General features: G+C 41.9%; 3 protein-coding genes across 4 annotated transcripts; all 3 read left to right on the forward strand.

Annotated features, from left to right (window-relative positions):
- Nucleotides 1–403: 403 nt before the first annotated feature.
- Nucleotides 404–5,905, forward strand: LOC113154424 (transient receptor potential cation channel subfamily V member 6-like). The gene is made up of 16 exons (XM_026348629.1): nucleotides 404–705; nucleotides 833–930; nucleotides 1,019–1,141; nucleotides 1,274–1,414; nucleotides 2,029–2,127; nucleotides 2,268–2,443; nucleotides 2,545–2,691; nucleotides 2,799–2,878; nucleotides 2,967–3,102; nucleotides 3,808–3,894; nucleotides 3,986–4,062; nucleotides 4,145–4,310; nucleotides 4,471–4,537; nucleotides 4,644–4,912; nucleotides 5,019–5,125; nucleotides 5,360–5,905. The coding sequence occupies exons 1-16, from the start codon at nucleotides 587–589 to the stop codon at nucleotides 5,475–5,477; spliced, it is 2,010 nt and encodes a 669-aa protein (XP_026204414.1). The 5' UTR covers nucleotides 404–586; the 3' UTR covers nucleotides 5,478–5,905.
- Nucleotides 5,906–8,011: 2,106 nt separating this feature from the next.
- On the forward strand, nucleotides 8,012–14,495 carry LOC113154392 (transient receptor potential cation channel subfamily V member 5-like). Of its 2 annotated transcripts, none has more exons than XM_026348581.1 (17): nucleotides 8,012–8,112; nucleotides 8,257–8,411; nucleotides 8,532–8,629; nucleotides 8,707–8,829; nucleotides 9,379–9,519; nucleotides 9,857–9,955; nucleotides 10,435–10,612; nucleotides 10,768–10,858; nucleotides 10,936–11,015; nucleotides 11,104–11,239; nucleotides 11,945–12,031; nucleotides 12,123–12,199; nucleotides 12,282–12,447; nucleotides 12,608–12,674; nucleotides 12,781–13,049; nucleotides 13,593–13,699; nucleotides 13,772–14,495. In XM_026348581.1, exons 2-17 carry the CDS (start codon nucleotides 8,281–8,283, stop codon nucleotides 13,992–13,994), a joined length of 2,073 nt encoding a protein of 690 aa, XP_026204366.1. In that variant the 5' UTR covers nucleotides 8,012–8,112; nucleotides 8,257–8,280; the 3' UTR covers nucleotides 13,995–14,495. The 2 variants fall into 2 exon arrangements, with proteins under 2 accessions (XP_026204366.1, XP_026204358.1); XM_026348573.1 differs by having other exon boundaries at nucleotides 10,435–10,610; nucleotides 10,712–10,858.
- An 834-nt stretch (nucleotides 14,496–15,329) lies between these two features.
- utp18 (UTP18 small subunit processome component) lies at nucleotides 15,330–21,744 on the forward strand. The gene is made up of 13 exons (XM_026348765.1): nucleotides 15,330–15,676; nucleotides 16,379–16,524; nucleotides 16,650–16,745; nucleotides 16,820–16,887; nucleotides 16,968–17,071; nucleotides 17,157–17,282; nucleotides 17,371–17,545; nucleotides 17,959–18,059; nucleotides 18,303–18,393; nucleotides 18,480–18,603; nucleotides 20,481–20,655; nucleotides 20,746–20,888; nucleotides 21,200–21,744. The coding sequence occupies exons 1-13, from the start codon at nucleotides 15,458–15,460 to the stop codon at nucleotides 21,222–21,224; spliced, it is 1,593 nt and encodes a 530-aa protein (XP_026204550.1). The 5' UTR covers nucleotides 15,330–15,457; the 3' UTR covers nucleotides 21,225–21,744.
- Nucleotides 21,745–22,664: the final 920 nt, after the last annotated feature.

Here is a 22,664-nt window from a genome sequence, read left to right on the forward strand (position 1 = left end):
GGAGACTGTTTGTGTACCAGATGGAACATGCACCAAAATCAAACATCTCCCTATTCACTACAGCACCAAATAATATAACATGTCAGTCATATCAGGTGTAAATCTGAACCACGAGTCAGACAGGTTCGCAGATTCAAACAGGTTTGAATCACGGTTCACTAGAATCATGGTCATGATGTGGCAGAATTTCCATCTTGGAAATGCAGGTGACAGAGGAACGCAGACTGGTGTGGTGATAACTGAGTTATAATGTGGGATTCCTGACCTGCACTGAAGATCTACCTGCTGTTTCTGCTCCACCTGTCTCCACCCACTCATTCTCAGTCCCTACACGTCTCCTCCCAAAGGGCCGACTCATATATAACAGTCATGACACATTTGATAGGTGTTTCCAGTGTTGAGTGTTAGAACTGAGTATTAACAGGAAGTGTATGGAAGACGGAAACATTCTCCTTTCTTGTTTATTTGTTTGTTTGTTTTTTTTCATTTTAATGTGAATGTTCAAGGCCTCACTCAGGAAATACTTCCTGTCTGCTGGTATAAACCTGCAGGTTTTTAAACGTCTTCTTTTCATTTATTTTGACATATGGCTTCATCTGCTACAATCGAGCTCAACCACTGGTGGAAGCAACTGAGGTTTCGGCAAAAAAATAAAAAAGGATGGAGCGAGATGCTGGATGAGACATTTCTGCTCCACACTAATCTGTAAGTATCTCAGCTCACGTGCCTTTCAACAATGTGTTATATATGAATGATATTGAGGCGTAAATCCTACACGATTCAATCCTAAATCCAGTTTAACTTAGTTAGTTTTCTTCTGTTCTTCTTTCAGCACAAATGAAATTCCTCTGTTCTATACGACTAAAAGAAACAGCATCGATGGTATCAAGAACCTGCTGAGCTTTTCATCCACTAATATCTTTGAGAGAGGTAACTGTGAATTGAAACCTCACTGTATTTTAATTCCGGTTTATTACAGCATAAGTTGTCTGTTAATGGCTGGAACACTCTAACACAGGTGGTCTTGGAGAAACCGCGCTTCACATCGCTGTGATGAACGATAACCTGGAAGCAGCTGTGGCTCTGATGGACGGAGCTCCTGAACTCATCAACGAGCCGATGACGTCTGAGCTTTTCCAAGGTTCATATAAACTCATCCCCACAGAAACCAACAGTTTCCTCCTTTCTGCCTCTTCCCAGTGAAAATGATGCAGTTAAAAACTGTAAGTTCACAGTGAGCTGAGCGACACTGTCTGAATCTTCTCTGTTCCAGGTGTTACTCCTCTACACATCGCTGTGATCAACCAGAACATCAGTCTGGTCCAACATCTCATTAGTCGTGGTGCTGACGTGTCTACACCTCGGGCCACTGGCCTGTACTTCAAGAAGAGAATACGAGGACTCATTTACTATGGTAAGTCAACACGAAGAGATATAATAGTAGTGTGGACGGGGCCCTAGCCGAGCCCCTCCCACCAAAACAATCTCGCTGCAGATCTGTTCTTTTTGTCTATATTATAAATATGATGTCATTTTTTAGTTTTTGAAGAAATTAGTTTGTTTTTATTTTATTTGTTTTATTGAGAATTGAAACTCACTGTATAAACTTAACATCTCTGTTTAATTTATATATTTTTTGTGGTAATCTGAGTAAAGCAATCATTCAAATGTATTTGAAGAAAAGTTCCGAAGACAATAATAGATCGTATTCTATTAGTATTAGTATGAATAAATATTGTTGTAATTGATCCATCCATTACTTTAACAGGTTTATCTGTTAAGGATAGAGGGGGGTGCTGGAGACAATCCCAGATGTTAGTGGACAGGGTATCCTGGACAGTCCACGTTCATCTGATCAGAAGTCTTAGCATTAGACAAAAACAACATGTAACTTCTTTTTTTTTAAATTTATTCTTTTCCACCACGTTAGTTTCCCTCCAGAGTTTTAATTATTGGCCAAGATCTTATATTGTTTGAGCCCCATGAATCCTGGTAGTGTTGTCTTAGAATATGTAAAAATGTCCACAGGTGAACACATCCTGTCTTTTGCTGCCTGTACTGGGAACGAGGACATTATCTCCATGGTAATAGATGCAGGAGCCAGCACCAGGGTCCAGGATTACAAAGGTATGAAGAGCTGCCTCTTGTTGGAGACTTACTGAGGAGCTCACTATTACTTCTTATATGTTGATACTCGTTTCTGTCTCCTGTCTCTAGAGATTATTTCATTCCATCTAATGTTTTTCTGCTTCTTGTCTTCACTGTAGGCAACACAGTGCTTCACATTTTGATTCTGCAACCCAACCAGGAGACTGCCTGCCAGACCATTGAGCTGATTATGGCACATGATGAAGAGACGGACCATTCAGTACCACTAGATATGGTACCAAACCTCCGAGGCCTGACTCCTTTTAAACTGGCTGCTAGAGAGGGAAACGTTGTGGTGAGTAAAACATGGGAAGTTTCACAGAGTAGAGAATCCATCATTAAGGTGGAACATGTCATTCTTGTTCTGACTACTGTGATTCCCTTTGTCTTTCTCAGGTGTTTCAGCACCTGGTTAATAAAAGACGTGTGTTCCAGTGTGGTCTCGGCCCTTTGACGTCCCATTTGTACGATCTGACAGAGATCGATTCGTGGGCTGACAATAACTCTGCACTAGAGGTTGTTGTGAGCAGTCGGCACAGAGAAGTACAATACAACATACGAAGTATTATTTAGAGGAATTTACCAACTAGTTAGTCAGAAATAATGCCATTAATGTGATTCTTCAAATAAATTAAAGCTAATTTTTCCAGGCGAGGAGGATACTGGAGGTGACCCCTGTGAGGGAGCTGGTCAGTCTGAAGTGGAACCTGTATGGAAAACATTACTTCAGGTAAAGTTAGATGTTGCTGTGACAAGTAACATATGTGTCGTTCACATGTCCAGCCTTTGTTCTACAGTGTCTCTCCTCTTTCTTTCAGGTTTCTGCTGTTTGTGTATCTGCTGTACATCTCCATCTTCACAGCATGTTGTATGTTTCGGCCCCTGAAGCCCATTCCAGCAAACTACTCAAAACCAGACAACGACAAAACCATCTACATCCAGAAAAGACTCAATGTGTGTTGGTGTTATGACATAAATGGGATAATTCAAATGAGTGAGACCCTGTTAAATTATAATAAGTTATAATAACTCAGGATCACAAACACATCTCAGCAGTGATGTAACTGTGTCAGGGTGCTATCACACCTACAGGCTTTAGTTCCATTAAATCAAACTCGCACTCGAGTTTGCACCAAAACAACCGCACCGAGAAGACGTGGTCTCGTTCCGCATCATCTAGCAAACTCTGAGGTGGTCCTTCTGGTGAGAAAGCGAACCAAACCAAACTAGACCAAACTCTATGAATCACATCATTTGGGTGTGTAGATTTCTATTTCTTTCATTTGTCCACCAAAAACATGCTGTCTGATTAATGGAGGACAAATGTGGAGACAGGAGGAGGTGAAGTGTCTCACAGACACCAGGTCTGATGTCATAAACTATAATCAGCAGGACGACCAACCTGTGTTAACATTCATTGTGAAATCATCTCTCCTGTCACAGAAACATACATTAGTCCACAAGCGACCTCACTGTGTCGTCTAAATCTACTCAACTACTTAGACATTTGTCCACAAAAGAAGATGATCTACCAGTCCTTTACTTGTTCTGAATGCTCTGTTCTGTAGACAGAGCAGGTTCTTCTGCTGTAGATCAGTGAACACAGCTGATCATGCTTCAGCTCAACCACCTCACGTGTTTCTTCTCCCCACGTTTCAGGAGAGTTACGTGACCTATGGAGACCACGTGAGAATGGGAGGTGAGATCATCAGTGTGGTGGGAGCTGTCGCGATGCTGTTGTTAGAGGTGAATCTATGAAACCTGCTTCATGTAAACTGGATGGACACATTACATTACACTGCACACACACGTCCAACTGTGTTGTTCTTCCAAACAGATCCCAGACATACTGAGAGTGGGAGCAAAGCGCTACTTTGGCCAGACGGCACTGGGAGGCCCCTTCCACGTCATCCTGTGAGTACCAAACCTCTGAGCAGCAACATGAAGCCAGTTGTTGGGAAAAACCTTCTCACCTTTCTGCTGCTGTTCTGACCAGGATCATCTACGGGTGCCTGGTGGTCTTGTTGTGTGTGTTCAGACTCTGTGAGGTGCAGGACGAGCTCACGCCGATGGCAGCGTGTTTAGTTTTAGGTTGGTGCAATGTCATGTTCTTCGCCCGAGGTTTTGAAATGCTCGGTCCGCTGGTCATCGTGGTGCAGAAGGTAGGAGGCAGCTCAGCATGAACTCAGCCTGACACACTGATAAATGCTCTAAGAGCTTTTGAGTCATCTATAAATTATGGCTTTTTCAATGCTCGGTTGTTTTTGGAGCATCATCTGTCTGTGATTTTAGACTGAGCTACGTTTTGTCTCATTTCCCCAGATGTTATTTGGAGACATGCTGAAGTTTGCTTGTCTGATGATGGTTGTGCTCATGGGTTTTGCCACTGGTGAGTGAATTTAGGGGCAACAAGAATAAAGATTTAACACAAACCAGGATCAGAGTAAAGAAAAAGTTCAAACCAAAATGTTCATCGTTGTTGTTTTCTTTCTCAGCTAGATGGATGTTTGATATGACCCAGGATCCTTCAGGTGTACCTAGTTATGGCACCTACCCTGTGACTATCTTCACCGAGTTGGAGGTTGATGTAGGCTTCATAAATCTACCTGTGAATGAAAGCATCCTTTCACCCCCAATCAATTATATTGTAGATGTTTCCTACAATATTATTGCAGCCATTCTTCTGACAAATGTGTTGTTAACCATGATGAGTGACACACAGGCGAAAGTTGCAGAGGAGAGAGATGAACTCTGGAGAACTCAGGTAACATTAATAACCTAAAAATTCTAAATGTGAAGACACAAATGTATGGAACACCTTCCACTCTACATTTCTGTGTCCTACTAACAACTATGATGTTGTTTTGCAGGTGGTGGCCACGATTCTGATGCTGGAGAGGAGGCTACCACGCCGCCTGGTGCCTCGGTTCGGGAAATGTGGGCTGAACTACGGCCTGAAGGCCTGCTGGTATCTCAGGTAGGAGAGTCCTGCAGAAGTTTATTCAAATAAAAACAAAACGAAACAAACACATTCAAAGGTTACTTAGGTCGTGGCCAGTAGATAGAAATGTAAACGAGCACAGGAAAGCAGGAAGAGCTCTGTGTTACCCCTGAATCCCAGAAGCTGCACATTGTAGTTTTAATAACTGTATTTTTTACCGCTTTTAACTCGAAACTTCACGACCCCTGGTTCCCTCTGTCATTATTTCAGGTTCGAGGACAGAAATGATGTAGTGACGCCAAAGACGAAACGATACGTGCAGGCCTCCTCCAAGGAGGAGGAAAAGGAAAAGGAGGAACCGAAGAAGTCTGAGACAACGAAGGAGTAGGCCCCAGGGATCCTCACGATCGACATGAAAGACAGCAGCAAAGAAACACTAACAGGGTGTGAGATGATTCGCCACAGAGATGGGGCAGAAAAAGCCACAGGAGAACCGGAACATTTAAGCAAATATGAGCTTTGATTTTTTTCAGCTGCTTGAAGATTTAGTGAGATTCTAACCAAACAGTCATATTTACCACTGCTTAGTTCTGTTTCTAGAAACTACGGCATAAACTCCAAAAAACAAACTAAGTTAGGCCACCGGTTCAAACCTAGCAGCATTAGCTAAATGACGTGTCGGTGCTCTACGACAGCATTGGAGCAGCATAGTGCAGGATAGGGAACTAAAACTGATCATCTGCACTTTAAAAACTGTTCAATTCATAAGAATTGTGTTGTTGTGAATGTCAAATAAAAAGACATTTTGATTGTTTATCTGTATATTGTTTGTCTTTCTGGACAGAAAAGAAGAAGAGCAGAGGATTTTTAGCATCATTTTCAATAACTGGATCAGAACTTACAAAAGAAAACAAATCCATTTCATTTTCATGCTGATGCTGTTGATGTACATTTTCATCCAGCCAGATAAATATGTAGCTTTCTCTGTCCTCGCTACCGAATAGAGAAAGAATGGTGAATGACTCATCACAGAGAAACATTTAGAAGCAAATATTTCTGCACTTCTGGCTTCACAAGAGGTGTTAACAGCAGAATAAGATACTGTGAACTATAAAATTCTTTTCGACAGACTCACTCGATCAGTACGAAGAGCACCTGGTTCATGGTGATCATAAATCGGAGCATGTCACCATGACGAGTGGAATACCCCAAGATTCGATTCTTGGACCACTGTCGATTAACATGCACAGGGTAAAATCATACACCAATAGTAACGTTGATTGTCACAGCTACACTGATGACACTCTTTTACTAACTGACTTAGATCCTTGGATTTACTCTGTCAGTACTTAATTCAAATAAATAGATAGATGAAGTGAAATTCTCAGAACAAGAAAAAATGATTTGTAATGAAAAAGAAAAGAATGAAACATTGCCGTTTGAGACCAGAGCAATCAAGACTAAAAACTCAAAGTACAAATCACAGTGTTTTAAATGACTTAGCTCTGATCTTCACTAGCCACATTAAAGTCATAACTAAATCAGCTTTTACTCATCGTAGATAAATGTAAGCGGTCTCATGAAACATATTCATGCATTCATCTCCAGCAGGGTAGACTATTACAGTTCTTTACCCTGCTGTTTTGGGGTCATTTACTTATTATTACTGCACTAAAACTGTGTTTTATTCATTTTTTCCTTTTGTCTTGATCTCCTGTTGTTATTTGTCTTTTGTTTGAAATGTGATGTTTACTTTAAATAAAGCACCATTTCCTATTTTCTACATGGACGAACATCTTTAACTACACTAGTATTATATTCACCTCGGTTTACTGACATCTCCTTCGCACTGTTTAACTGCTTTAATGGTGTAGTGTGCTTGTCAGTCTTTCTAGATCAGCAAATCTGGGTCAAATCAGACTTTGAGATCTGCTGGGATCAGCAACAGGTCCTGTTTTTCCACAAGTTCAGCTAATGTCAGAAGAAATCTGAACTGACAGCATCACGATGCATAAAAACACCCACATACATTTGTTCTGAACAAACATGGACGTACAGTAATATACAGTAATAAACAGCCTCAGCCACTTGTTATAAGACATAAGGGAGATCAGCAGAGACCAAAGTCTATTCAACTCTGTTAAACTGGTGAAATGTGATGAAACCAAATACACTGAGTGTGAGCTGTTGTTGTTTATCATGAATTATTAGTAATGTGGCTTCACCTCCATGACTACAACACATCACAGGTCTCTGCTGAAATATACAACCAGTGGCAGACAAGTGTTTCTTTTTTATAGATTGATGCTTCACAAACACTGATGTTCCTGTCAGGTAATAAAAAGCAGACATATGTTTGACCTGGTGCTAAACACAGCCTCTTTGTTTTACAATAGAAACTGTGTGTAGATGTCTTTAACAGAGCTTCAGTGAGAAGTCAGTGTCACAGCAGAATAATTATATAATGAGTCATTAAGGTCTTTGTTATTTACTGTGTGTGTGATGTTGTTGACAGATCAGTGGAGCTCACCATGTTCACTCTTTGTGATAAAGTGTTTGTGTGAAGCAACATGCAGGAAAATCCTACATCTCCTTATTTATTAAACCACCAAATGTTCCCAGTGTCACCAGGAGAAATCTGCTCAACAGAAAAACAATAACTTCTTCAACATGTCCGTCATATCAGGTGTAAATCTGAACCACGAGTCAGACAGGTTCGCAGTTTCCAAACAGGTTTGAATCACGGTTCACTAGAATCATGGTCATGATGTGGCAGAATTTCCATCTTGGAAATGCAGGTGACAGAGGAACGCAGACTGGTGTGGTGATAACTGAGTTATAATGTGGGATTCCTGACCTGCACTGAAGATCTACAAGCTGTTTCTGCTCCACCAGTCTCCACCCACTCATTCTCAGTCCCTACACGTCTCCTCCCAAAGGGCCGACTCATATATAACAGTGACACAGACACAGATTTCTTCTCTTCAGGAACTTTTTAGAGTTTGACAGTAGAATATTTAAGGGTAAGACTGAGAATCCTTCTTCTTCTGTTCATTAGTTTTGACTGTTGAAGGCCTACGTGATGAAATAATTCCTGCCTGCAGGTTTAAGCTGGTGTGTTTTTAATCTACTGCTTCTTCGTCTGCATTTTAATCTCAACTCTTTAGAAATCAGTCAGACACTGGGTATCAATGTCTCCAGCTCTGGTTTCATCCGCTCCAGTCGAGTTGAACCACTGGTGGAAGCAGCTGAGGTTTCGCCAAAAAAATAAAAAAGGATGGAGCGAGATTCTGGATGAGACATTTCTGCTTCAAACAAATCTGTAAGTATCTTTTATTACGCGTCACATTCCACTGCTGGTCAAGTCGAAATGCATGAATAAAGCCGGCCCTGTTTAAATGCAGTTTAATTTAGAGTTCTTCTTGTGTCTTTTGTGTTTCAGCATAGACGACGTTCCTCTGTTCTATGCTGCTAAAAAGAACAGTGTTGGTTGCATCAACAACCTGCTACGTTATGCATCCACTAATATCTTTGAGAGAGGTAAGGCTGGACTGGGAATCTGAACTGTTCACTGGTTTTACTGTTGTACGGTATAAAGCTGGAACACTCTAACACAGGTGGTCTTGGGGAGACCGCGCTTCACATCGCTGTGATGAACGATAACCTGGAAGCAGCTGTGGCTCTGATGGACGGAGCTCCTGAACTCATCAACGAGCCGATGACGTCTGAGCTTTTCCAGGGTGAATGACCTGCACTTTAACCTCTGATCTCATCTCTTTATTGTTATCGAAATAATCAAATATTTGATGTAAATGATTACTTTCAAGGTTGACACAACACAGCTGTAAAATCGAAAAGCTGTCAAATACAGAACATTATTGTTAGAGTAGCTCCCATGTCAGATGTAAGCTGTGTCATTTTGTCTGTTATGGATTTGGACTCAGACAAACATGTCAATATGGGTTAAGAAAGTAACTAAGTAGTTCATGTAACTACTGTACTTCAGTACAATTTTGAGGTATTTTGATTTAATTCTACTTCATACTCAACTACATTTAAGTAACTAGTTACTTTTCAAACTATCTTTTAACATACAGTATGTGGAATATGAGCAGCCTTGGAAGATTCTATTTTCTTCTGGACTAAACTAATCCATCAATAATAATTTAGCTCTAAAAGGACCATTTCTGTACAGTCAGTACTTTTACTTTTGATCCTTCGAGTCATTTAGTCACCAGTACCTTGTAAACGGTGAAATAAGAACAGTTTGTTTTATCTGTTTCTGCCAGGACTAACTCCTCTACACATCGCTGTGATCAACCAGAACATCAGTCTGGTCCAACATCTCATTAGTCGTGGTGCTGACGTGTCTACACCTCGGGCCACTGGCCTGTACTTCAAGAAGAGAATACGAGGACTCATTTACTACGGTAAGTCAACACGAAGAGATATAATTGTAGTGTGATGAACAACATTTCACAAAGTTCCTGGTGCCCTGGTTGAATTTCTGCCCCAACGAACACTTTTAGGGTAAAACTACACATTACTACATAACAAATATTTAAAGAAATGTGCAAATCAGAGGCCATGACTGAAAAGTTGCAGCTTAAAGCGACAGAACGTCCTGTTCCTGAATTCAGAATAAACTGAGACGCTGGTCATCAGCTCAGCTCACGTTTTGTACATTTACCTTTCTGAATTGATCTTCAACAACTTTGTGTCCACGTGTAGAAAGGACATAACTGGATATCTATATACTATCAACAGGTGAGCACATCCTGTCTTTTGCTGCTTGTACTGGGAACAAGAAGATAATCTCCATGTTACTCATCGCAGGAGCCAGCACCAGATCTCAGGATTACCAAGGTACAGCCTCACAGACCACAGACTCCATTCCAACGAGTGCAGCTCTCTGAGGAGAGGTGTCCTCTCACTTTTACTAGTTTTACAGTCGTTTTATTTCAGTGCTTCTATGTTATTTGTATATATCCTTACATGTATCATGGGAGTCTATGGATTGAAGGAATCCAGGACTCAGACCAACCCAGTTCTGTGAACTTGATGTAGATCAGTGTTCAACAGTTTTCTGAACGGTACATTTCAAACCCCTTACCAGAAAGTTCTTATTGGTGTGATGAATAGATTCAGTGGGGTACATTCACTGAATCCAGCTGTTTGACTTGCACAGCTGTTTTTGACCAGTTTCTGATCCCACTAAAGTTCAAGATCTCAAACATGCAGTTTTTTCCAGATGTTCCACAGTTCTAGTCGTTCTTGTCTTTTTGTTTTCCCTTCTTCAACGCCTTTTCTCTTCACTGATTTTTCCCTTCTTGTCTTCACTGTAGGCAACACAGTGCTTCACATTTTGATTCTGCAACCCAACCAGGAGACTGCCTGCCAGACCATTGATCTGATTATGGCACATGATCAAGAGACGGACCATTCAGTACCACTAGATATGGTACCAAACCTCAGAGGCCTGACTCCTTTTAAACTGGCTGCTAAAAGAGGAAACGTTGTGGTGAGTAAAACATGGGAAGTTTCACAGAGTAGAGAATCTATCACTAAGGTGGAACATGTCATTCTTGTTCTGACTGCTGTGATTCCCTTTGTCTTTCTCAGGTGTTTCAGCACCTGGTTAATAAAAGACGTGTGTTCCAGGGCAGTCTCGGCCCTTGGACGTCTAACCTGTACGATCTGACAGAGATCGATTCGTGGGCTGACAACAAGTCGGTGCTGGAGGTTGTTGTGAGCAGTCGGCACAGTGAGGTACGAAATAAAGAAGAAGTCACTGACAAGTTAGTCTTTAAGAATGACAGAAATATATAAGAACATTTGTTTTCCAGGCGAGGAGGATACTGGAGGTGACCCCTGTGAGGGAGCTGGTCAGTCTGAAGTGGAACCTGTATGGAAAACATTACTTCAGGTAAAGTTAGATGTTGCTGTGACAAGTAACATATGTGTCGTTCACATGTCCAGCCTTTGTTCTACAGTGTCTCTCCTCTTTCTTTCAGGTTTCTGCTGTTTGTGTATCTGCTGTACATCTCCATCTTCACAGCATGTTGTATGTTTCGGCCCCTGAAGCCCATTCCAGCAAACTACTCAAAACCAGACAACGACAAAACCATCTACATCCAGAAAAGACTCAATGTGTGTTGGTGTTATGACATAAATGGGATAATTCAAATGAGTGAGACCCTGTTAAATTATAATAAGTTATAATAACTCAGGATCACAAACACATCTCAGCAGTGATGTAACTGTGTCAGGGTGCTATCACACCTACAGGCTTTAGTTCCATTAAATCAAACTCGCACTCGAGTTTGCACCAAAACAACCGCACCGAGAAGACGTGGTCTCGATCCGCATCATCTAGCGAACTCTGAGGTGGTCCTTCTGGTGAGAAAGCGAACCAAACCAAACTAGACCAAACTCTATGAATCACATCATTTGGGTGTGTAGATTTCTATTTCTTTCATTTGTCCACCAAAAACATGCTGTCTGATTAATGGAGGACAAATGTGGAGACAGGAGGAGGTGAAGTGTCTCACAGACACCAGGTCTGATGTCATAAACTATAATCAGCAGGACGACCAACCTGTGTTAACATTCATTGTGAAATCATCTCTCCTGTCACAGAAACATACATTAGTCCACAAGCGACCTCACTGTGTCGTCTAAATCTACTCAACTACTTAGACATTTGTCCACAAAAGAAGATGATCTACCAGTCCTTTACTTGTTCTGAATGCTCTGTTCTGTAGACAGAGCAGGTTCTTCTGCTGTAGATCAGTGAACACAGCTGATCATGCTTCAGCTCAACCACCTCACGTGTTTCTTCTCCCCACGTTTCAGGAGAGTTACGTGACCTATGGAGACCACGTGAGAATGGGAGGTGAGATCATCAGTGTGGTGGGAGCTGTCGCGATGCTGTTGTTAGAGGTGAATCTATGAAACCTGCTTCATGTAAACTGGATGGACACATTACATTACACTGCACACACACGTCCAACTGTGTTGTTCTTCCAAACAGATCCCAGACATACTGAGAGTGGGAGCAAAGCGCTACTTTGGCCAGACGGCACTGGGAGGCCCCTTCCACGTCATCCTGTGAGTACCAAACCTCTTAGCAGCAACATGAAGCCAGTTGTTGGGAAAAACCTTCTCACCTTTCTGCTGCTGTTCTGACCAGGATCATCTACGGGTGCCTGGTGGTCTTGTTGTGTGTGTTCAGACTCTGTGAGGTGCAGGACGAGCTCACGCCGATGGCAGCGTGTTTAGTTTTAGGTTGGTGCAATGTCATGTTCTTCGCCCGAGGTTTTGAAATGCTCGGTCCGCTGGTCATCGTGGTGCAGAAGGTAGGAGGCAGCTCAGCATGAACTCAGCCTGACACACTGATAAATGCTCTAAGAGCTTTTGAGTCATCTATAAATTATGGCTTTTTCAATGATCGGTTGTTTTTGGAGCATCATCTGTCTGTGATTTTAGACTGAGCTACGTTTTGTCTCATTTCCCCAGATGTTATTTGGAGACATGCTGAAGTTTGCTTGTCTGATGATGGTTGTGCTCATGGGTTTTGCCACTGGTGAGTGAATTTAGGGGCAACAAGAATAAAGATTTAACACAAACCAGGATCAGAGTAAAGAAAAAGTTCAAACCAAAATGTTCAACGTTGTTGTTTTCTTTCTTAGCTGCGTGGATGTTTGATATGACTCAGGATCCTACAGGTTTACCTGATTATAGCACCTACCCCATCACCATCTTCACTGAGTTTGAGGTTGATGTGCTGTTCATCAATCTGCCCGTGGATGAAACCATCCTCTCACCCCCAATCGCTTATATAGTCAACGTTTCCTACAATGTGGTTGGTGCCTTCTTCATGTTAAATCTACTGGCGACCATGATGGGTGACACACAGGAGAAGGTGGACCGGGCAAAAGATGAGTTCTGGAGAACCCAGGTAACCCACAGAAATCAGTCACTACATTGAGCCCAGTGAAGAAACTGTTGTTGCTCTGTTCTCTTAGTTTATGCACATTTTCCTGTGTACAGTTCTTTCAAATGAAAACATGCACCGAGAGGTCGCTCAGACCAAAGATCCAACACAGTAAGTTACAGAGACGTTCTACAAGAAAACCTGCTCCAGTGTGTATAAGACCTGACACTGAGCTGATGTTAACCCTTAGTTTACAGTCGAGGCAACACTGGAACGTGTTCAGGACAATAGTCTGACACATGTAACCCCAGAGAACATGTGTACAGAGAAGATGACTGTTCCCAGGATAAACTGACTAAACCCAAGAAGAGTAATTACTGCTAGAGGGTCCTAACAATAGAGTAAAATACATGATATGAAATTAATTTGTCATTTTCATTCATCTCATGATGTTGTAGGTTATTGTGTTTGGATTGATGAACTAAAAAAAGCAAAGTGACTCTACATATGAGTTTACATTTCTGTACATTTCTGTGTCCTACTAACAACTATGATGTTGTTTTGCAGGTGGTGGCCACGATTCTGATGCTGGAGAGGAGGCTACCACGGCGCCTGGTGCCTCGGCTCGGGATCCATGGGCTAGGCTACGGCCTGAAGGACTGCTGGTATCTCAGGTAGGAGAGGTTCACTGTGTCATTTCTGTTGTGTCTAGAAACACCTGTGACTGCTGCTTCTTATTTTTGCAGGGCTGACAACAGGAACGATGAGGCGGTGGAAAAGATGAGACAATACATCAAGGCCTCCAAAGACTGTGGGGGAAAAAAGCAGGAATTGGAGAAGCGGTTGGCCTCAGGCGTCCCTGTGACTGGATCTAAAAAAAGCAGCAGGTTCAACAAGGACACTCTAACTGGCTGGGACATGATTCACCAAAATCTGTTTGGTTTGCAGATGCAGCAGAAAGAGCAGTAAGAGACTGAGGATGATACCTAGGATGAGGATAAATCAGCCAAAGCATCTACTGACAGTTTAAGCCTGCTGCTCGTTGACAGGGAGACTCGGACATGAACTACAGATGTCTGGTTGGACACGTGCACTGGTTCAAGTGAGCGTTCGCACTCTGCAGCATCACTGCAGCATCACTGCAGCAAGATGATGTCCAGCAACAAATAGAAAATGTCCTTTATAAGTATTTCTTTCACACAGTGGAGGCATTAACTTCTGTGACAGTAGCTCTGATAGTTTAGTCGCATCATGAAGACATGACGACATGAGGGTTGTAGCAGGAAACACCTGTAACTGAAACGAGCTGATGTAGGACAGGTAGACTTCTTAGTTATAGAAGGAGCAGGGAGCAGGAGGAGCCGCCTTACACACAGACCTGGAGACTGATCCAACTCCAGGCTTTGTTTAGATCATCATTACAGACTGTTATCGTGCTGATTGTCTAATAAAATAATGACATTTCAATTATTCTGTCAATGTTATTTGTCCGTAGGGCAGAAGATATTATTCAAGAACCAGATTTTTATCAGCTCGTCTTTGTTATTTATCTAAATCTACACAGTCACAGTTCATATGTGAATCATATTTAATTAGGAGTAAAACAAAGGAGTTACCTCACTTGTAAGTCACTTTGAATAAAAGCATTGGCCAAATGATTAAATGTAAATAAATTAAAAGTTCACATATGTTTTACATTTTGGATGACTGCTGTGTTTTCAGCTGGAACTTGCATTTTATTAATTTTAATTAGCATTTGATTTGTTTTATGAAAATTAAATCTCGCTAAATTGTTTCACATCTCACACTTTTCACATTTGTCTTTGTCAGTTTTTACTATACAGACATATTCTACATGGAGAGTCATCATAAAATATACCAACATGAAAATACATCAAATTTCAGCTTTGATGGAAAACGTCCCCCCTGAGCTAAAATCAGCTGCAGGATGTTACGGTGTGACAGACACAGATGTTCACACACACACACACACACACATTTATATCAGCTGCTGGGTTGGATTTTACTGTAGAAAACAAATGATCATGGAGAAACTGATTTTGTAGTAGGATATAACGGAAGTACTCCAAACCTTGAACTGTCTTAGTGTCCTGTAATAATAAAATAATAATACTGATAATGACAATAACGAGTCTGGACATTATTCATCACTGCTTCTCCTTCTCACCTGTCTGGTCTCATATTCACTTGTTCACTAGTTCCGTCAGTGGCCACTGGGGGCAGGCTTTTATTTTCAGGTTTCCACTTTACCGGAAACACGTGATTTCACACTGGGCCCACGTGTTCGAACCTGCAAACATAACAGCTGAGCAGCAGACAGGTCCTGAGCCTCATGTCGGACTGGTGCAGCACAAGAGAATTAGAAATCCCTAGTTTTCTGTTAGGAGTCTGGTCGTTTGACTTTTAGCAACATGGACGGTACGGACGTCATCAAGCTGCCGGTGACGGAGGAGCGAGGACCGGACAAGAAGCGGACTCGACCGGCGAAGTTTGACCCAAAGGAGGAGGCGGGGAAACGGCGGAAAAACGTGGAGAGTCTGGCGGTTCTGGGAGAGACGGACAGTTCGGTGAAACTGCTGGAGGAACTGGTGTTCGGGGCGGAGGACGAGCTGGTGGAGAGACTCGTGGAGGTGACGTTTCCACCAGACTCAGTTCAAAAATCAGTTAATTTAAAGTTCTCTAACTCTCGGGCGCTTGTCAGTGTAAATTCCTTTAATTCTGACTTGATGATTCTCTACTTAGTTAACCTTTAATTTAAATTTACATTTGGACAGATTTTTCAGTTTCAAGTCATTCCACTTCACCCCTCATTCATATTTTTTATTTTATTTTACATATGTATATTTGTTCATGTTAATAAAAGCTCGCATTTGACATTTTGACAATTTTTAATAATTCATGTTTTACTCGTAAATTCATCTTAAGTCTAATAAATCGAATGAAACATTTACCTAAATGTAGTTTAAAATCCAACTTTGTTTTGGACTGCTCACTGCCAGACTCCGTTTAAAAAACGACTAATTTTAAGGTGTTTAATTACAAGCTGATTGCTGGTGACAATATATTACATTTCTGACATTTTCTTTGAGTAGTAATGCTAGAAAATGTTTAGAGGAGTATTTAAATGAGTTTGGATGTGACCTCTAATGAGCTAGAAAAGTCTTGAGACAAAATTGAGCTTTAGTGACGAAAACTCATCCTAATAGTTTTTAAATATGCTGTTGTTTACACTCTTCTGTCACCTTGCTCAGAGAGTTTCTCTTCAGGTTGAGGTCACAGCAGGTGTAAAGGTGCGTTGGTGTTTAAGACATTTATTTGCTGTTACTGAGCAGGAGGATGAGGAGCAGACTGGAACCCTATTGGTGGAGGACAGAGATGAAGAGTCAGGTGAATCGGATGATGAGGACAATGCTCGTCTGCAGCTCCAGCCCACTAGAAAAGCCGCCTGGGTGGATGAAGATGACGAGCTGGAGGAAGTGTAAGTGCAGAGTGTTTTTGTTTTAATCACAGAGAAGAACTTGAAGGTGACGTTGGTGAGAATCTTAACTGAGTAACAAACACCTGGTGCAGCTCTCAGGTGTTGAATGTCTCTCTGTGTTTCAGGGTGGACATGAAGCATCGGTTCCGCAGAGACCTGATGCGAGGAGAGACCGAGTCCACCATGTCCAAACAGAAACTTCAGCAGAGGATGAGGGAGCAGTGAGTACACACACACACACACACCTGATAGATTTACCTGTGAGCTCTGAGGTGTTAAAGCTGGTGTGTTTCAGGTTTCAGAAGTCGATGGGAGGAACTCCATCGTGGGCCGAGAGCAACGTCAAGAAGAAGAAGAATAAAGGTAGAAACAGACAAATCGAACAAAGATTGTTTTAATGTTTTGTAATTCACAAAACAGAGCAACTGTCTGTGTCCCTGCAGCTGACGATGAAGATGATGATGACGAAGAGGAGGAAGACGACCTGCTGAGGAAGACGGGAAACTTTGTGGCGTCTTCAGACAGTTTGCCCGGCGGCATCCTGAGGGTCAGTAAACCGGAGCGGCCTGTGTCGGTAAACTCCGCCCCCTGCTGGTGACCGTGATGAATGTGTTTGTGTTTTTCCTCCTCAGATGAAGAAGTGTCTTCATGCCAACAGCGCTCGTCCGTCAGAGGACAGACTCTCCACTGTCCAATTCCACCCCTCCGCTCAGGTCGTCATGACGGCCGGCCTCGACCAATCAGTCTCCCTCTTTCAGGTACAGACAGCCAATCACTTTCCTCTGACTACAATAGAAAAGGACAACAATCATGTGACCTTAAGCACGCTCACACTGCCTTCTGCAGGTGGACGGAAAAACAAACCCGAAGATCCAGAGCATCCACCTGGAGCATTTCCCCGTCCACAAAGCCCAGTTCAGCCTGGACGGAGAGACGGTGATCGCCACCAGCCTAAAGAACAAGATGTTCTACCTGTACGACATGATGGAGGGTCGAATCACACCTGTTCACTCTGTCAGAGGTCAGAGAGGAGCAAAAGATGACATTAGTTTGTAGACATGTGTGAGAGACTAGAGCCAGTCTAACCAACAATCAGTTGGCTCTGCTCAGGGTGAGTGTTGAATCTGATGGAGCTTCTTCCTCTCCATCAGTGAAACACGCTGACAAAAACAGGGTTTTAGGTTTTCAACAAAGTTTACACAGCGTTTGAAGTAAGAAACTGCACATGCTCATCATGTCACAGTGTTGTTGTTGTGGGTTTCAGGATGATGGGACATGTCTGTCAGAGCAGCGGTGTACGTCACCAACGTCAGATCCGTTACTGTGAAAGATAATTTTAGAAACAGATTCTTGGTCCCACTAACTCCTCATCTCGACTGTTTCACATTGTTAAGCTGAATTCTTTCAGAGTAAAAGCCTGTTGCTTGTGTTCAGGTCTGAACGAAGCCAGAGTGAAGGAGTTCTCGGTGTGTCCTGACGGAGGCGCTCTGCTGCTAACTGGAACAAACGGATACCTGCACCTGCTCACACTCAAGGTGAGATTGATGCTCTGCAGTGAATTTTACTCATCAGATTCTCTTTATTTCATTCAGGTTCATTGTCTTTAAAATAATGGGAAAAGTTCCTCCAACTAGCTACTACTACGTTTGTGACCTCTCTGAAATATGAAACTATTAGAAGTGAATCTTCAGTTTTTCTATTATGTGTCTGTAAAACCTCAGATTTTATCCACCTAACTGTCCAAATGACCTTTTATACTTTAAACTGTGTGGGCTCAGACTAAGGAGGTGGTTCGCAGTATGAAGATGAACGGTAACGTCAGCGGAGTCGCCTTCTCCAACGACGGCAGCAAAGTCTTCGCCAACTCAGGTGCGTTCACGACTTTCAGAGAGTTGATTACATCACACATCGACTTCCTGTCAATCATGTGACTTGGTGTGTGTTTGTGTGTGCAGAGGAGGGGGAGGTGTACGTGTGGGACATGCGCAGCAGTCGGTGTGTGAACAGGTTTACAGATGACGGCTGTGTGAAGGGAACATCCCTCGCTTCTTCACGTAACGGACAGTACCTCGCCTGCGGGTAAGATGCACCTGCATACATGATCCTGCTGCTCTGGTTCCTGATACCTGATATATTATTCAAAATAATAGCAGTACAATGTGACCAACCAGAATAGTCCAGGTTTTTAGTCTATTTTTCATTGCTACATGTCAAACAAGTTACCAGGTGCAGTAGATTCTCAGAAAACAAACAAGACCCAGCATTCATGATATGCAGCTCTTAAGGCTGTGAAATTGGGCAATTAGTTGAAAGGGATGATGGGGGGGGGGGGTGTTCAAAAAAATAGCAGTGTGGCATCCAATCAGTGGTCAGGTCATCAATTTAGTTAAAAAACAGGTGTGAATCAGGTGGCCCCTATTTAAGGATGAATCCAGCACTTGTTGAACATGCATTTAAAAGCCTGGAAAATGGGTCGTTCAAGACATTGTTCAGAAGAACAGCGTACTTTGATTAAAGGTTGATTGGAGAGGGAAAAACTTATAAAGAGGTGCAAAAAATTATAGACTGTTCAGCTAAAATTATCTCCAATGCCTTTAAAATGGAGCGCAAAACCAGAGAGACGTGGAAGAAAACGGAAAACAACCATCAAAATGGATCGAAGAATAACCAGAATGGCAAAGGCTCAGCCAATGATCAGCTCCAGGATGATCAAAGACAGTCTGGAGTTACCTGTAAGTACTGTGACAGTTAGAAGACGCCTGTGTGAAGCTAATCTATTCTCAAGAATCCCCCACAAAGTCCCTCTGTTTAAAAAAAAAAAAAAAAAAAAAAAAAAAAAGGCATGAAGTGAAGAAGAGGTTCCAATTTGCCAAAGAACACATCAACTGGCCTAAAGAGGAAAGGAGGAACATTTTGTGGAATGATGAGAGTAAAACTGTTCTTTTTGGGTCCAATGGCCACAGACAGTTTGTGAGACGACCCCCAAACTCTGAATTGAAGCCACAGTACACAGTGAAGACAGTGAAGCCTGGTGGTGGAAGCATCATGATATGGGCCTGTTTCTCCTACTATGGTGTTGGGCCTATTTATCACATACAAGGGATCATGGATCCATTTGCATATGTCAACATACTTGAAGAGGTCATGTTGCCTTATGCTGAAGAGAACATGCACTTGAAATGGTTGTTTCAACAAGACAATGACCCCAAACACACTAGTAAACGAGCAAAGTCTTGGTTCCAAACCAACAAAATGAATGTTATGGAGTGGCCAGCCCAATCCCGGACCTTAATCTAATGGAGAACTTGTGGTGTGATATCGAAAAGGCTGTTTCTGAAGCAAAACCAAGAAATGTAAATGAATTGTGGAATGTTGTTAAAGGATCATGGAGTGGAATAACAGCTGAAAGGTGCCACAGGTTGGTCGACTCCATGTCACACAGATGTGAAATCCTAGAAATAAAAGTGCTTGTACAAAATAGTTTGAGTTTGTACAGTCAACGGCAGACACTGCTATTTTTTTGAACACCCCCCCACCCTCCCTTTCACAACCTTAAGAGCTGCATATCATGAATGCTGGGTCTTGTTTGTTTTCTGAGAATCTACTGCACCTACTGGTAACTTGTTTGACATGTAGCAATAAAAAATCTACTAAAACCCTGGATTATTCTGGTTAGTCACGTCGTACAGCTATTATTCTGAACAATACTGTACAGTCATTACTATATGACACATGTCAGATGTTAACAGCTCCCCCCACAGTGTCGTGAACATGTTTCTAATATTTATGGATATTTCCACAGTAAATGTTGGTTTGGTTCAAGTTTTCTTGCAGTCCAACCAGGGATCAGGACACATCCGAACACTATCATTAAAAGAACTGGAAACCGGAGAAAAGTGTTTAGTTCTTCAGTTGAAACTGGATCAAGGTCTAAATCGCTCCTTGTTGTTTTTCAGGTCTCAGTCCGGCGTGGTGAACGTCTACTCTCAGGAGACATGTTTAAATTCAGCCAATCCGAAGCCTCTGAAAGCGGTGATGAACCTGCTGACCTCAGCGACCTCCCTGACCTTTAACCCCTCCTCGGAGATCCTGGCCATCGGCTCCCGAGCCGAGGACGAGGCAGTGCGACTGGTAAGGCGCTGACATGGTGATTAGATGGCATCAGATCTGCTGTGAGTTGTGGTTAATCCGGTTCTGGTTCTGACCTGTACCCCCCCTCAGGTCCACCTGCCCAGCCTCACCGTGTTCTCCAACTTCCCCGTCTCTAAGAGGAAGATCGTTTATCGAGCGAGCTGCATCGACTTCTCTCCACACAGCGGCTTCTTTTCACTGGCTAATAACAAAGGACACGCCCCGCTCTTCAGGTTAGTTGGCCAATCGGCTTCAAGCTTCTTGAATTTCTATTGGTTTATTTGCAGAGGTAAATAAACAAATATTTCATCAGAAAGTTCTGCGCTGATGGTTCAGAGCAGATGTTTCAGTCCATAACAGAAATAAATGGAGAGTCTTTATTGATGCTAATGCGTTAGCATCAGAAGGACCTGTAACAACATCTGAGCTAATCCCCGAAAATAAATCTTTACTCTGTGAAAGGATCAAATGCTTCAGTTCACCTGCGTTCTGACATCGAAGCTTTCACAGTTTTACTGAACTGTTTTGTTTTTTGTCTGTTTAGGCTGCTGCATTACAAAGACTTCTGAAGAGGAGCACGTGTGACCTTTCTCAAGACAACGCCGTAGTTGTTTTCACTGTAAATACTGTCAACTTGAACGTCTTCCCAACAGTTTTTAAATTTTGTTTATTGTATTTCAATCAAAAATGAAGCTGTTTAAATTTTGTCCAAAAATGTCCAACAACAAGCCAGTTTCTTTCTTCCTCATTTTGATAAAACCACTTCAGACAGAAAAAGTAGCTGCTGAGTGTGAGAGATGATAAATTAGAAGAATTTATCAGTAGAAGAACATTGAACTAAAGCCAGAAGATGATTTGGGGAAAACAGCTAAAGAAGTTCTTGGCGCTAAAACAGGAAAAATCCCTATGGAGTTTGGTACAGAGTTCTCTAACACTGGCCAACAGACTGATGGGACTGACAGATGGTTTGTGTGGAGCAGGAATAAAATAATGTAACTAAAACAGCAGAGAAACTCTACATCTGTCCACATACGCCTTTATTATTATTTCTATGCAGTGATTGTATAAAAGATGTAAAACAAAAAATGTTTGTTGGTTTGTTTTTGTTTGATGTCGAGCGACTTGAAGCAGAAGAAAACAGTTGATTTAATGAAGAAGAGAGAAAATCGCAGTGATTGACACGTTAAGTCTGGTTCGTCCTGTCGTCTACTGGGTTAAAGTAAAAGAGGTCAAACCAGCAGCACCAGCACTGACAACTGTGCAAACTCTGTCACCTCTGTGCTACTGCACAGTTTGGATTGTTCTAATCTTGACTTAATGGATTTAATCAAACTGAATCACTTTCTGTCTTGTAATCATTCAATAGTCATTTAAATTTGAAATGTCACAGTTCAGCATTGAGATACTGTCGACTTGTAATGTCTTTATTCAGACTTTAATCTATTTTATTTCATCAATACAACAACATTCAAATTTGATTTGAAATGTATTGATGTTTATTAAGTTTGAGTATTTACTTCTGTGTCAAATGTTTCACGTAATCAACTTTTAAAGTTTTACTTTAGTAATTAAGACGTCATATGATGATATTCATCGATCATTACTGTAATGTCTTGGTGTTTCATAAATCCTGACTGGGTGATTTTAACCTATTAGTCATTATCGAATTTATTTATAACGGAAGTTTGTTAAAATGGAAATCTCTTCATTGTGAAAATCACACATTTTACTTACAGGTGATAACTTTGAGTTGCAAAACTTACAAAATACTATTTTAACTCTTAATGCCACTTTCTTTGTGTCATCATTTCACAACTTTTCTGATCAGTTCTATTGATCGTGTGTGGAAGACGTCAGCAGTCAGAGGAGGATTCAGGTGTGAGGATCAGCCAATCACAGGCTGCGAAACAGGATCCACCTTAGAGTGATCTGGTAGCCTAATGGTTCTTGGGGTAAATCCAGTCTCTCTGGTTTGAGTCCAGCTGTGGACCTGGTTTCCTGCCGCTCTA

Source organism: Anabas testudineus, chromosome 8, assembly GCF_900324465.2.
Source record: "Anabas testudineus chromosome 8, fAnaTes1.2, whole genome shotgun sequence".
NCBI classification, from domain to species: domain Eukaryota; kingdom Metazoa; phylum Chordata; class Actinopteri; order Anabantiformes; family Anabantidae; genus Anabas; species Anabas testudineus.